General features: G+C 41.5%; 1 protein-coding gene across 11 annotated transcripts in view; it reads right to left on the bottom strand.

Moving 5' to 3' along the window:
* Window positions 1-16211, bottom strand: part of PLCE1 (phospholipase C epsilon 1) — a 321945-nt gene that overhangs the window by 41229 nt on the left and 264505 nt on the right. For 9 of the 11 annotated variants that reach the window (XM_045040422.1, XM_023240750.2, XM_023240751.2 and 6 more), the window contains 5 exons: window positions 15877-15984; window positions 14649-14765; window positions 12501-12659; window positions 3731-3860; window positions 180-221 (listed from right to left, as the gene is read on the bottom strand). In XM_045040422.1, the coding sequence (XP_044896357.1) occupies window positions 180-221; window positions 3731-3860; window positions 12501-12659; window positions 14649-14765; window positions 15877-15984 (556 nt within the window). The remainder of the gene's footprint in view (window positions 1-179; window positions 222-3730; window positions 3861-12500; window positions 12660-14648; window positions 14766-15876; window positions 15985-16211) is intronic. The other 2 variants (XM_045040424.1, XM_045040426.1) reach the window with 1 other exon arrangement.

Genomic DNA, 16211 nt, shown 5'->3' with positions numbered 1-16211 from the left:
CAAAATATTCTTATACCAAATAAGGGCCATGCAGGCTTCCAAGAAGTAAATAAGATCAATCATTTTATTACATTTTTACTCATATCAGTGTCACAATGTCATGCTAATTCAGGCCTAAGAAATTGGACACAGAATGCTGACATTCATGCAGTTAAAATGCCCAGTTCGAATGGCTTTACCTTCCTGACTGTTAGGAGCAGGAGAAGCAGTAAGGACATCTGCTACAGAAAAACAGAATCAGAAAGGGGATAAAAGTAAGGAAAATTAAGACAAAAAGCCAGATAAATTGAACTAAGGTATGAAGCAAAGCATAAATAACAATAGCTTAGATTATAAGACAAATTAGACAAGAAATCTGTTGATTTAGTATTTTGACTGTTAGGGATATAAAGTCTAGCAATAAAAAAAAGACAACCATTGTTAATATTAATCATGCTGTCATAGTCACATTACATATTTTCAGTTACTGACTGTTGTTAACATTTCCAATCATGCACTATGTCAAATGGATAGAAATGGATTAATTTGTTAGAGTCATGCAGTCACTGCCACAGAACGTCTGCGTTAAGTTGCAGATTCAAATCTGCACCCTAGGGCTTGTTCAGAGCTAGTCAAGATAAACAGCAAGGTCAGAAGAAAATTAATCTCTATTTATCTAATGAAATTTGATTAAATAAATATTCACGAAGGACTTATTGGCCAAAAGGCAGAGTAGGAGTTTCTGAAACACAAGTGTCTCATGTGCAACTTCCTTTAGATCTTCTGGACTTAACTTTGTGGTGAGGAATCATCACATTTCTATGGCCCAAAGAGGCTTTCAACTAATTCTCTCATGTTATAGTCATGAAAACTGAGGGCCAGAGCTGTCACAGAGGTAACCTGGGCCCCCCAAATTGTACAGATGAGCTCTTCACCTGGGACACCTCCGAAGGCAACACTCCCACAATTGCATGTGGAATTTTGAGAGCACATTTATCTCTCAGAGGGGACTGGTCACAGCTCTAATCTCCTTCCCAAAGGGACTCATCACTACAAGAAGCTAAGAAACCTTTGAGGTCCCCCATAGGAAGCTCCAAATGGTTCTACCCATGGCAGGCAGGTTTCTGCTGCCTTCTCATCTCAACTGGAGGACGCGAAGATGGTAGAGGTGAGTGCGTGAGGTACAGAGGTGAGTGAGGGCACAACTGAGAATGCAGGATTGACAGAGCATTTAACTGTGGCATGAGAGAGCCTCAACACGACATGTTTAAACCAGTCACAACATAACTATAAGGCCAGTTTGGGAATCTGCCAGTCGGAGGAAATCTTTCAACGAAACGAGAAATATCCAGGTGGTGGCAGTAGCCTTCATAGATCATAGATGTTAGTGCTAGAATAAGGGAGAACATCACCCAACACTGAACAGAATCTTTTTGTTACACATCTGAGGGACCTAAGGCCTAGAGTGGAGATAGGACATTGACCCAATGTCTCCTAGTTTACTGAGTCAGGACCTGGTGGGGCCCCCTTTTCACTTGTATCCCACCTCAGTACATATAGGTTTTTTTTTTTCTTTTCATATAGGTTTTAAAAAAGCATGAAACTATCTTAGAAATTCAGTGGGATAGGGCTTAAATTTTACTCTCCCTAACTGAAATAAATAAATACCAGATCATTTTGTTATTTGCATTGTCAAAAATTCCTAAAACAACACTAATAATTAAGAAAAGCCTTTCCTGGGGCGCCTGAGTGGCTGAGTCAGCTGAGTGTCTGACTCTTGATTTTGACTCAGGTCATGATCTCAGGTCAGGTTCGTGGGTTTAAGTCCTGCATCAGGCTCTGTGCTGGCAGTGTAGAGCCTGCTGGGAATTCTCTCTCTCTCTCTGCTCCTCCCCTGCTTGTGTTCTCTCTCAAAATAGATAAACTTAAAATATATATATAAATATATATATTTATATTCTATTATATTAATATTAATTAATTAAATATATTATATATTTAAATATATAACATATTTAATTAATTATTTATTTATATATTTAAATATATTATATATTTAAACATATATATTAATTAAATATATTATATATTTATATATTTATATATTTATATATATTTATATAAATATTTATATATTTATATAAATATTTATATATAAATACAAACATATAAATATACATATTTATATATAAATATAAATATATATAAATATAAAATATATATATACTATAAAATATAAAAAAATATATATATGCCTTTCTTTTGTGTTCTGAAAAGTACAGAAAAAACATGGGAGTAATTTATGATAAAGAGTGAATTTATCTTCCAGCAAATAAAGCTCTCACAGGGCATTTGACATCTGGATTGGTTGATCTCTTACGTGTGGTTTTCGTTTCTTATGTGAATAAATTTGTTCTTCTGAAACAACATCACCATAAGTGTAATGGAAATCCATGGGGAAGAATAAGTCAATATAAGAATATTCATATTCCCACAACTATTCAGGAATAGGATACAAGAAATCATCTTGATTCCTTTTCATCTTTCTCCTCTTTCTACTTCCCCTTTAGAGTATAAGCTCCTCACATTAACTGATGGGATTTCAGTCAAGTAAATTTGGCTTTTAGTTGATGGTATGAAGCGATCAACCATTACTAAGGACAAATATTAAATGGACATAGGCTAGTATTGTATTTGGGAGGCAAAAAGAGGCTGGGCTGTAACTGCTGGCCATGAAAGAGGCTCATGAAACAGGATATAACTAGGGGGCAATCCTGGAGCATAAGCAACAGATATTTGGAGGAGGGTAGCTCGGCTGTCTTAATGCCGAGGGTAAATGGTTGCTGGTCTGGGCATACCTACATATGAGCAATTATCCTCCACAGAAGCCATATATTCTACACATACAATGTTATTTTTATAAATAGGAACTTAAGCATTTTTTCATTATTACATTACTTTTCACAAGTTGCTAAAATGCAACAGTCTACCATCAGCAATGGTACCTAGAAAACATTTTGTAATCTATAACTAATTTGGTACAAATGAGACACCCCTGAAACCTAATTCTCTTATAACAGGAATCCTTCACCTATAATCTGTGGATGACTTCATTCATGTGACTTTTTTGTATTGTGCCATTAGGCTCACCCATGTTTTGTCCCTTTGGTGGAGCCAGAAGGAAATACCTTGTTGGGTTAGTAATGTGAGAACTAGGAAGAGGGGGAAGGGAAATGCTGCTCCCCAACCCCCCCCCCCCCCCCCCCCCCCCCCCGCCCGTATACTTTTTACAAAGCAGGAGTGAAGGCGGTGAGAGGGAGGAGCGGAGAGCACAGAACCATGATGCTGCCCCCTGCAGGTGGTGAGGGGCGAGAACAGCCCGCGGCCACAATGTCTGCCAAGTACATCAGCCACGTCAGAAACTGAAAGGGTGAGAATGAGGTCTCTCTGCTGCAATTCCACCTTTTCCTCCAGGCACCCACTCAGGAATGACCCCTGTGTTGCTCTCCACACCCTCTTCTTCTTTCCTTGAATGTTGGCTGCAGTGGCTAAGAGAATCCCCTTCCTTCCTTGGTCCTCATCACTAAGCCACGGGATTCAGAAATTCATGGACAGTTACTACAACAACCTGTTATTGCTGGTCTGTGGAATGACAGACTCATTTTGGGGGGAAAATGACACAAAAAAACCCCACAACAGAAAATTACCCAAGCATTTCCCCGCACACAGCATACGGTTGTGTCTCTCTTACCATCAGACAGGGATTCATAGTCATAATCATATTCGTCTTCTTCATCCTCCTCTTCCTCGTTATTAGCCGGTGGGGGGTTGGCATTCCCACCATTGTAAGCCTGAGCTTGCATGGATGCTAACTGATGAGCCTGTAAGATATCAGTAATTAAAGACCACAGATGCTAAACTCCTGAGGTTTCCTTCATAGCCTTCAAAATGATCACTTAATGCTTGTCATGGTCACAAAAAGTGGCTTAAGCTATTTTGATTCATTTGAGAGAGAAAACAATAATCTAAATTCACCTAAAATACAACATCAATATTTGGGCAAATCTTAACATCCCTACAATCCAGCAGCTTTTAGAAACAATCACAAGGAATCATATATAGTGCCAGGCACCCCGGTTCCCCAGGGGCAAGCCCTACAGGACACATCTTGCTGCTGTGGAGAACCGCCATCACTCCCAAATGATGAAGGAAGGAGCGAATCAGCTCATCAGTGTTGGAAAAGTAAATCTCTGCTAAGAAACTGCTGTCTCTTTTTTGCCCTTAAAATAATATCTAAAGGCCTTTGACCTGGAGAGAAAGGTTAGAATCCCTATGGAGAATGACACTGAACAAACAGTTGTCGGTTTAAATAAAGTTATTTCAACAGACTTTGTATGAACCATCAATCAGAGTAACAAAAGCTCAGAAACTTCTAGAAACTTGATGCTACGAGGGAGATTGTGTATCTATATTTGACTTCCTTATATTACTTATATTTGAATCACCTGGGAGGTGATTTCACGGGATACAAGGTTAATATAGGTCTGGGAACTTAGCATAGGAAATAAGCAGAAATGGAGGAACAGTTACTTGCATGAATTCAAAACAAGAAACAAATCTAAAATCCAACAGTAGAAGAATGAGGTCAGTAAACTATGGTGGTGTATCTGCTTGAAAAAAATTAGACTTGAAAAAATAATTGTGAGATATATTTGTTGAACAGGATATAGGATTGTATGTATAAATATAAATGTAAATATATATACAATTTGAAATCATTTGTTTCATGTCTATATATCTCTGTCTATCCATAATGATTACAATTACATAAAATGATACATAATACAGCATAATACATATGCTGCTGCATAATACAGCAGGGACTCTTGACCTACTGTTGTGGCACAAACCCCTTAGGTCATCTGCTGAGGTAGGATTCCTTCTCAGAATGACATCTTATTTTATCCTATTTTTTCAAAGTTTATTTATTTATTTTGAGAGACACAGAGAGAGACACAGAATCCTAAGCAGACTCCACCCTACCAGTGCAGAGCCCGATTTGGGGCTCAAACTCACGAACTGTGAGATCATGACCTGAGCCTAGATCGAGTTGGATGCTTAACCGACTGAGCCACCCAGAACCCCCCCCCCCCTCCCTAGAAAGACATTTTAAAGTTTATTTTTATTTTGAGAGACAGAAAGAGAGCATGAATGGGGGGAGGGGTAAAGAGATCGGGAGAGAGAGAATCCCAGAGAGAGAGCCAAAATCAAGAGTTGGACACTTAACCAACTGAGCCACCCAGGCACCTTTTCAGAATGATATTTTAAATGAATCAAACCAAATACAAAATATTACCAAAAAAAATGTTGAATACAGCTATCAAATTATTAAAAAACAAATTTGTGCTATAGGAATATATGCTTAGTAACACAGATAAAAATGTATAATGGTAAGTCCAGTAACATTTTGAAATAGTGGTTAGCATAAATAATTCTTGGAGATATTAGCAACAACTGTGATGTAATATAAAAACTATAATTTCAGGGTCACTGGGTGGCTCAGTCGGTTAAGCGTTCAACTTCGGCTCAGATCATGATCTCATAGTTTGGGAGTTTGAGCCCTGTGTCGGGCTCTGCCCTGACAGTGCAGACCTGCTTGGGATTCTCTCTCTCTACCCCCCTCTCTCTGCCACTTGTGCTCTCTCTATCTCTCAAAATAAATAAATAAACTTAGAAAAAACCCTGTAATTTTTATTGCTGATGAAGACCTAAGAACTGCCAATGTTACTGTGGTTTATTCCTTTATTATTGGAAGAAATGCTAAATTTTAGCTAGAGGTTAGTGCAAAGGGGGATGTAATTTTTTCTTCTTCTAAATTCACGGACCCTTGATTTCTGTCTGTTGATGTGTTATCAAGGTTAAGAACCCCTGTAATAAGGGTATATTTGGCACTGGAATTATGTATGTCTTAAAATAAAATAATTCTCTATTCCCTAAATTTTCTGAAATGTGGTTATATTACTTTTACAATATAAAATGTATACATAAGGAAGAAACAATTTAGGCTGTGTCTATATCCACATAAAATATTTTACAATATAGCTCACTTTACACAACTGAACATTGTTTCAGCTGGGATTTCTCAAAGCGGGTTTTATGGAACGCTAGTTCCATGGGTATTAACAGCTGTTAGGTAAAAACTGACAGTTACAGTAACCGCAAAACAAAATGGGAGGTTGGAAACAGCACTTAAACAAACTGAGACAGACACATTCTTGCTACAGGGTTTCACACTGCCTTCATTTAATATGCTAGAGGGCATTGTGATTCTTCAAAGATCTCCAGCACAGCATTTCCCACACTTTTTTAACCAGGGATGTCCCCCCCCTTTTCTCAGCGTGTCTCACAGGATTGGTGTTCTTCAAAACTTTGGGAAAGCTACTCTAGGCACAAGGGAGCCACAAAAGCAAGTCTATTTGTCATGGGTAAGAGAAGGGCCTTGGTGCAGCAGGCATTCAAGGTAGAGCCAAAGGGCTGGGGATGACGAGGCAAACAGCTTGGTAGACCCACAGGCAGACAAGTGTGAGAACCATATGACGGGAGAGGCGCCGCGCAAAGATCCTGGGACTGGCGATATCAGAAAGCAGTGTGTCAAGGTCCCTTAAATTCCGAAACACTTCCACCAATGCAGGAAGTATGGAGATGTGGCCAAAAGGAAAACCAGGAGCTGACATCCTTATTTTTTTGCAATACCCAGCTTACCCTGAGGCAGAAAAACAGGACCTTAGCCCTTGATTCAAACAATTCAGGGGCACCTGGGGGGCTCAGTCGGCAGAGCATCTGACTTCGACTCAGGTCATCATCTCATGGTTCATAAGTTCAAGCCCCGTGTCAGGCTCCCTGCTGTCAGCACAGAGCCCACTTCAGATTCTCTGTCCCCCTTTCTCTCTGCCCCTCCCCTGCTTGTGCTCGCTCTGTCTCAAAAATAAATAAACGTTAAAAACAAACAAACAAAAAACAATTCAGATATAGGTCAGAGGGTTGGAGTTAGGGGCCAGACGAGGAGACTGTGTCAGATGGGTCGAGGTGGGGCCATGTCTTACTCTGCTCTGTTCCCCTGGTACCTGGGACAGTCCCTGTCATCTAGTATGAATTGTTTGAGTCTGGCAGGTTGGAGCATGGGAGATCAAGGTGAGAAAACTGGATATCTGGTGGGATGTAGTTAGGGGGTCTTCATAAGAGCCTCAGCATGAGTGTGAGGCAGATGGAAGGCTTCAGAAACTCCCCCCTTGCTCTGAGTCAATCCACCCTTGCTGAGGCTGAGCTACTTGTGTGGCAATGACCCAGGTAATTCAGGGGTTGGTCTGAACACACTGGGGCTCTAGACGCTCAATCGTCCAGTCTTGTGTGAGCTCAGATCACCAGGTCTGCACCCACAACCTACCAGACTGAAACACCTTGCAGGTATGATTGTCAGTAGCCCCTGGGAGATCATGGGAGCTGGAAGTGGTCTTAGAAAACTAGAAGTGGGATTACACTGTTCTGGTGTTCCAACAGGAGGAAGGGGCAAATTGCGGATATTATATAGTGGGGAGTATCACGGTGATAGCCAACAAAATCAGAATGGATTATTAATTTGCTGGTTGTGAGAACACAGAAGAAAGAGGTGATTAGCAAGGGTTAGTGTGGGTTTACTAAGAACACATTTCCAGAACACTCAGTTCTTTAGATTCTGGGGAAATGTGGGCTGCAAAAGAAAAGAGCACTAGACAGGAGTGATGGTTACCTAAACTCCAGGAAGGTTCTGTAAGAAGGACCCCAGGGCTCTCTGCTTGGTAATCTGGCTCAAGGGCAACTTGGAATGAAGGCACCACTAGAAAAACTGCCAATAAATGCACTGGATATCAGAAGTCCAAATTCACAAAGAACCTTTCGTACTGTGATGGCATGCCAAAACCGAAGAAGAGCAAATTGAACAGAGATAAATGTGAGGCTCCTGCCCATGAAAGATTAAAATCAACGGTCAACCTGGAAATATGGGAGACCAGCCAAAGAACAGTCCATGTGAAAATAACTGAACTCTTTTTGTTTTCCACAAACTCAACAAGAGCCCAGTGTGCACCAAAGAATTTTAAAAGTGAGAACAGGGGCGCCTGGGTGGCGCAGTCGGTTAAGCGTCCGACTTCAGCCAGGTCACGATCTCGTGGTCCGTGAGTTCGAGCCCCGCGTCGGGCTCTGGGCTGATGGCTCAGAGCCTGGAGCCTGTTTCCGATTCTGTGTCTCCCTCTCTCTCTGCCCCTCACCCGTTCATGCTCTGTCTCTCTCTGTCCCAAAAATAAATAAACGTTGAAAAAAAAAATTAAAAAAAAAAAAAGTGAGAACAGTCCTAGGCTACATTAACTGAGGTATGAAGTACAAGTGAAGAGAGGTGATGGCTTCACTGTCCTTGTGCGGTCAGACCCTATCTGGAGTACGGACTTGTTCTGGAAATCACATTTTAAGATCAGCAAATTCAAGAATATCCACAAATTTAAGAATATCCAAACATTCTTAATGGAAAGTAAAGAGTCTTAGCAGCCATATCCTATGAGAAACAGTTGACACAACAAGAATGTTTAGTTTGGAGAAGAGAAAAGCTGGTGGGGAGACACATGCTAGCTCTCTAGGTCTGGAATTAGTCTGTGCAGCTGCAGAGGGAAGAAGTTGTGCCAAGGAGTAGGAGGAACAGGAAGGAAGGCTGGGCTCAACATAAAGAAGACTTCTGAAATAGCACAATGTATTCATTTGTGAATTGGAGGCTGTGTAAGTAACTGCAAGCGACTGCAGAGAATGGGAAGGGCAACAGCAACAACATTCAAGCGCATCTTGAAGATCACAGAGGTATGCACAGGGTGGCTGTGTCTACCTGGCAGTCAGGAGTGGGCAGTAGTTGCTGAGTAAACAAAACAGCACGGAGGAACAGTGTTGTAGAAGAAAAAGCACCCTGTGCTGGGTAGTGAGTTACTGATGCATCATCTGAGGAGGGCCAGGCAGTGGGGAACACATGCTAATGTTTTAGTTGAATGACTTCTTAACAAAGCCCATCAGCATAGATCTCATGGCTCCTGGAACCCTCATAAAGGGCAGGCTTTCTGGAGCAGCTTTGAGAGCACAGACCTGGACACAGGGAAACCTAGCAGAGGGCTCAAACTGGTGGCCCTCAGGGCTGACTTCACCTCCAGACCAGACTGGTTTGGCTGGCACAATGCTTTAAAAAGAATTCAATTAGGGGCGTCTGGTGGCTCAGTCAGTTGAGCGTCTGACTTCAGCTCAGGTCATGATCTCACACTTGTGAGTTCGAGCCCCTTGTCGGACTCTGTGCTGACAGCTCGGAGCCTGGAGCCTACTTCAGATGCTGTGCCTCCCTCTCTCTCTGCCCCTCCCCCACTCAGACTCTGTTTCTCTCCCCTCCCCTCAAAATAAATAAACATAATAAAAATTTTTTTGAAAAGAATTTAATTAGAGCTGTTCATTTATGAGGGCATGCATGCTCCACTCCCATCCTGGCTGCTTCCAACTGTCATGTAGCCACCTGTCCCCTCATATTTATGTTGCTTGACCCCTGAGGATGGGGGGTTTTGCAACTCTTGGCCTAGAGTTGTGTGCCATCTTCACACTGTGTGGCTCCAGGGTACACAAAGACGTCTAGGGATGTTCAGCTTCATATATTTTTAAAGGAATCAATTTCTAGATTCAGTATCTTCAACTTCCGTGTGTACTTTTCAAAAAACAGGACTGCCTGCAAACAAGCTTATGATTGGCTGGTTCTCTCTTCCCCATGCTCTTGTCCTCACTGTTCTTCTCTGGCTTTATAAAAGGAACATATAACTTTCATTTACCAATAAAAAAATCTGTGATGCATGAGATGAGATGAAAACCACCTAAGGCAGCAAAGGGTCACTGGAGAATGCAGGGCTCCTGAGAGGCTGGAGAAGCTAAGGGCAGGTGGGGGGGATCTTATTTCATCTAGGCAACGAGAATGTTCAAGGCTTCATGCCTTTCTCTCTCTCTCTCTTTCCTACCCTCCCTTCCCTTCATCCGTCCACCTATCTTAGAAATAATATTCAAAAGTGTGATGGTCATCTTAGGGTTAATACAATGTTTACTTGAGTGAAAAAAAAATAAAGTGAGACTTTTTCTGACCAAACGTCATCTGGCTGACTGTGCTGATTTCTTTGATAATGAGGACTGTTTTGTACATTATATTGATATATAGTTAATGTCATCTGTATTTACATATAATAAATATTACGTTTGAAAACATATCCTTTGTAACTATTTACACTTGTGATAAAATTTCTAATGTCAACTTAAAAATGTATGAAAAGGGGAAAAACGTGTGAGAGTTACAGTTTCTTTTTTTTTTCCTTCAAAGTTTTATTTAAGTTCTGGTTAGTTAACATATAGTGTAATATTGGTTTCAGGAGAGGAAAGTTTTTCAAAAATCTTTTAAGCAAATCTTGAGCAAAAAAGGTTTGCCGGGCATAGTTCTAGAGGATCCATGGTAATCCTGAGCTGCTCCAGTTAGGGCAAAACTGATCCCTAGGGATCCCTTGGCTGGAATGGTCTGGGGCACTTTCTGTAAATATCTGTTTTCAGAAGGGTAAGTCTAAAGATGATGGAGCTTCCAGCCTCATCCTCCCCTGCCCTGAGGGCATCTGGGCACATGGTGAATCACTGACTTTACTAGGTGATGTAACATAAGCTCCTAACTCAGCCTGGACTTTGGGCCGTCTGGAATCCCACTGCAGGTGAGCGGGGCAGCCTGGGGACTGCCTGGTACTTAGCAGATGACAAGATTCTTGAAGGGCTCCTCAGGGAAGCAGCAATGTTCTAGAATGGCAAGATATGCTGGACACAGGGACTGAGATGTGGGACAGTGAAATGTTTCCAGAGTGGTCTGCAATTCGGGCAGGGGTCCCATGATTCACTTTAGGAAAGATTTTGTGAGATTTTCGTGTCAGAAGAATCTTGTGCTCTAGTTGCCTTCACATTCCCATATTATAGAGGAAGAAATGGAGACCCAGAAAGTTTGACTGGCCCATGGTCACGTGGCTGGTCTGTGACAGAGACAGTGACAAAAACTGGTATCTCAGCTCCATATCTAACGCTCCTTCTGTAGAACCATGCTATATATCACTCGGCTTCAAACTCAGGCCCTTACCTATGAGTTCTACAAATTAGGGCTTTTAGAAGGTTTGATGAATGTCCCAAATGGACTACTGAACTAGGTATAACTGGATACTTGACTCAATTTGACTTGGCATTTTTTTATTAACGACTTTGCACAAGGCTCCAAACTTGTTGGACTCATAGAACCTTCTGCAGGGGCGCCTGGGTGTCTCAGTCGGTTAAGCGTCTGACTTCAGCTCAGGTCATGATCTTGCGGTTTGTGGGTTCAAGCCCCGCATCGGGCTCTGTGCTAACAGCTCAGAGCCTGGAGCCTGTTTCTGATTCTGTGTCTCCTCCTCTCTCTGCCCGACCCCTCCCCCCATGCTCATGCTCTGTCTCTGTCTCTCAATAATAAATAAATGTTAAAAAAAAAAAAAAAAGAATCCTTCTGCTAATTTCTCTGTTCTCTGGAAGCCTCTGAAACAGGACTGCAATAAGGCCCGGAAGCTTGGAGGTGATAGCACGGACAGAAATTAAGAGCCATCAGCCACGACCTAGGTTGAGCTCTGGATCGTCCCTGCTGCTGAAACGGCACCACTGTACTGAGCTTCGTGCAGCAACTCTTGTTGTTAAGTTTCAAAAGTGGTGTTTTAGGGTCAATAATAAAGACAGAGGCCTAAACAGAACAGATAGTTTGGCAGCTGGCATTCTGTATGATGAGTGCAACGTGGCATAGGAACTCAGTGGCCCTGGCGCTACACTTCTTCATGGATCTTTGGGCCAAAGGCTCTTTACACAAGCAGGTTTGTGATACTTGGGGAGTAGATCTCTGTGGGTGAGATCGGTATGGGAGTGCCCTGGAGTCCACAAGCTACCGTGATACCTTGTGCCAACTTCCATGCTGGGACCACGGGGCTGCTGGTATTGGGATTCACTACCGACCTCAGGAGTCACAGCCCCTGGTCCAAGTGCTCCTCCTACAGGGTGGGGTGCTTCTCTAAGGGTGGGGGAGGGTTTCCTATACAGGGGTGCTTTACCTAAAGGGAACCATGGCAACCACTTTGGGATTGACAGCTATGAAGTCTAGGTCTAGAGACAAGAGTCACACATTATCCCGTTCAGAGTAATTTAAATAATGAGATACATTCTATATGAGAAATTAATTTCATGACATAAAATTCTAGGTGAGGAAGGGGACAGTATTTATGAGTCTAGTAAAGGGAAAGCCAAAGTTCAAACTTGTCATTCCAGGAAACTCAACTGTCACAAAACTGGTTACCCTGCAGGTCTTCTGAAAGGTCAGAAGAATAACATTGATTTCTTTGTTCTGGGCACACAGCATACCCCTAGCCTCTATGATGAGAGAATACCTTTTGCTTTAAGATATCCACTGGTGTTTGGTGGGCTTTTAGCTTCTTATTTTTAAGGAGCACTTTCCTCCTAAGTTGGTCGGGTGAGGGAAGCATTGGGTCATCTGAGAAATCACTCTCAAACAGGAACTTAGCCACCAGTTTTTCTCCAAACACACTCTGAAAGGAATAAAGGAAAACACACGATCAGTGCCTTTTACCTACGCTTGGGTAATTCAACTAGATATTTCAGCTCAGTTGAATTGTTCTGCAAATCCTAGGAAGAGAAAGTAGGAAAGAAGTGGGGTCTCTCCTCCCCGCCAACAGTTTCTTACTGGAAGGAAGGGAGGTGGCTGGAAGGTCAGAAGGAGAGGTCTAGGCCATTCCCCAGGTGGGGCCAGCTCTAACTATTTAGGAAGGTCCTTTAGGGTCTGACACACTAAAGAAAGAAAAGGAGATTCAGTTAGAGGCTGTGGTTTATAGAACACAATCTGTTCCAGATGTGAGTCAGATGTCAAAAGGATAGAAACCTTGAGGTAGGTAAGGAGTGGGGATGAGGTTGAAAGATAATGGGGAGAATGTGCTATACAGTCTTCTCACTAAGATTTTATGAGCATTGGCCTCTGAAGGGGAATGTGTATCTTCAAGGAGGCGGGCGGTGGGAGTAGGCACAAGACAATCCATTGGGGTGAGGGTAGAAAATACAGCAGTTTCTAATTCTAGTAAATTTTTAACTAAAAAAGAACAAAAGTGAAGCTTATTAGTGTTTCATGTATCTTTGCCTCATTAATGGAGTTGAGAAATGGGTACCACCATTTGGCAAGAGCACCTGTTCCGTCTGCACACGTTTCTTCGTAAGGTGTCTTTATTAGCTGCTACAGCCATTAACATCGAACACTGAAGTAATAAACTAACTTAAAACCAGACATACAAGTCACAGATCACAAAAATTTAAAAAACAATGAATGTCTTCAATCACATTACTCCCACTGAAAACAGTAATACATTTATTGTTAAAATTTTTATGAGACCAAAAGGGATTTTGTACCATTAATAAATAATAGTATAAGAATAATTCTTTACTTCATCTTTTTATGTTATTCCCTTTCATATTCTATTTTTGTGTGTTTTATTAATGTATAAAATATGTTAATAAGTAGGATATATGTATAGTTTATGAATAAGTCAATAAGCGTACAATAGGAATACATATACTACAGTATTTTACTGATGGATACAATAAAAAAAGTTGAGGAGGAGCCTGAGTGGATCACTAGGTTAAGTGTCTGACTGTTGGTTTTGGCTCAGGTCATGATCTCAGGGTCGTGAGACTGAGCTAGGGCTCTGCACTGGGTATGGAGCCTGATTAAGATTCATTCTCTCTCTCTCTCTCTCTCTCTCTCTCTCTCTCTCTCTCTCTCTCCCCCTCTACTCCTCCCTACCAGTCACACATGTGCATACATTCTACTCTCTCTAAAAAAAAAAAAAAGTTGAGACCATTATTCTAAATGATGGCAAAAAAAAAAAAAAAACCAAGTCAATATAAAAAGCTAATTAGTTTTGTTGGCATAAGTATTTGGGGACATTTTCCTCTGCCCATGCCTCTCCCTCCTCCTGATAGCCTTATTTCCATAAATGCCTCAATCAATGGAGGAAGGGGGAAGTATAAAGGAATATTTGCCCCTAAATCTGTCTGCATGATAGTTTGCCTATATAAGGAAGAACCAAGTGTTATAGCAACTGTTTTGGCTGGTCTAAGCTCTTTGCCAAATTGGATCCCTCTATCTGTAGTGTTAGACACAGGAAAATTTCACTTATTTGCCCTGAGATATTTTCAGTTTTCCACATACAACTGACAGGTGACATCCCAGCATCCCTGATTTGTGGTACCAGAAGCATTGGAGAGTTGGTCTCTCCTTATCTCCTAAGGCTTTCTGGAAATGGTTAGGAGACCACAGAACAATGCTTCTATCACTTCAGCTGAAAAGATGGACCATTCAAGAGAAAGTCCAAGCTCCCATGGCACCCTCATTTCTTAGGTCTGAGGGACCCTAATTGTGCCTCATGGCTGAGGTCCAGCTGTCATGTGGTCCATGGTGGCTCCATATAAAAGCAACAGTTAGAAGACAAAGACCAAGATACCATCCTGCCTCTTAGCTTATAGCTTACCTTGAAAATTTCTGCCATTTTTCGTTGCTGAGGCAATGAGCAGTGGTTCTCAATCGATATGATGATGGGCAGGTCAGAGTTGACAAAGGCACTGCGTTCAATGGCTTCAACCACCTCCTACGGGAGCCAGAAGAGCTCATTAGAGTCCAGATGTCCTCCAGGTATCAGAAGGCCAGTTACTTATAGCCACCGAGAGCATATAAATTGTTGTATGCAGAAAATTCTGGCCAAAATGGTTTTATTTTTTTCAAAGGTATTTTCAAATTAAGCAAGATGATAGGCAGTTTTCTGTGAATACATTAAACTGTTCATACTGAGTTTTGTTTACATACTTTATAAGGAACTTATATACTTTATTAGTATGCCAAATCTAATAAATCAGTACGTGTACTGATTACATTATAGGTAAAAGGCACTGTGTTTGTTACAGCATCAAAATGATAAGGCTTAAGATACTTGTCTGTTTTCAAGGAGTTTGTAATAAATCTACTTGGGACAATAAGACATATATACATATACTTATGTGTGCATGTAAACACAGTTATCAAATCTTCCTTCTCTCAATATAGAGTACAAAAGTTTCAGGAGAGATGAATAGGAAGATGAGTTAAAGAGAAAATGCATTTTAGCTATCTGGTCTACATATAAGACAGAAATAATAGTATTCCATTCCAGCCCGGCCACAGTTCAGAGAAAAATGATTTTACACAACGAAAAACACTGAATGAGGAATAGTAATCGCACAATGAATGAATAAACTCTCTAGAATTCGAAACAATAATCCAAGGAGCCTAGTCTTCCTGGGTGACCGACCTCCCCAAGTAGAACCAATTTTCATTACTTTGTAATATTATTTAATCATCTCCCAACACATGATGTTGGTCTTTGTCAGCAGGACACCAGGATAAATGACCTTTAATTCCTGTAGTAAGAGAAAAGCTCCTGCCTTTTATATATCATCTTAGGATGTAAAAATTGCAACAATATAATTACAAGGTAACTCATTTCAGGTCCTGGTTATTAAGCTCTGGTTGAGTGAGAACTTAATGGGAGTTCTAGATCAACTCCCAGAAAAATGGACATGTGCACATCCCATACAGTTTCGGGAAGTCTACAGACTCGGGACAAGAACCCCAACTTAAGGTGTGATTGGAAGAGTCACTCATAGAAAAGGCGCACAAAGACAGTGACTCCGTGATGGGATTTAGGGACCGTGAGGAGGCGTTACCTTGAAGGGGATCTTGGTTGTCAGCGTGTGTCCATGATAGATGATGGGCAACCCGTCGTCTCCATCCCAACAATCCAGCTCTACGCTCCTACAGCCTTGCAGGAGGACCTGTGTGATTAACGAACACATCCAGCCCGCATGAGCAAAGGGACACAGGGCCTCAGATGCACCCCGGCATGTGCTTCTACCTATCAGTGTTCACATTCAGGACTAAAGCAGGAGGGTGTAAGATCTAAAATAAATCTTGCATTTGGGCCAAAAGCCGCAATTCATTAAGGGAGACAACAGATGATGGTGGAAGGAGTGTTTACCAGAGCTGAATACTATCAGAAGGT

The sequence above is a fragment of the Felis catus genome, chromosome D2 (assembly GCF_018350175.1).
Source record: "Felis catus isolate Fca126 chromosome D2, F.catus_Fca126_mat1.0, whole genome shotgun sequence".
In the NCBI taxonomy this organism is placed as follows: Eukaryota; Metazoa; Chordata; class Mammalia; order Carnivora; family Felidae; genus Felis; species Felis catus.
The sequence above is the reverse complement of the archived record's forward strand: the minus strand, read 5'-3'. Positions and strand labels throughout refer to the sequence as shown.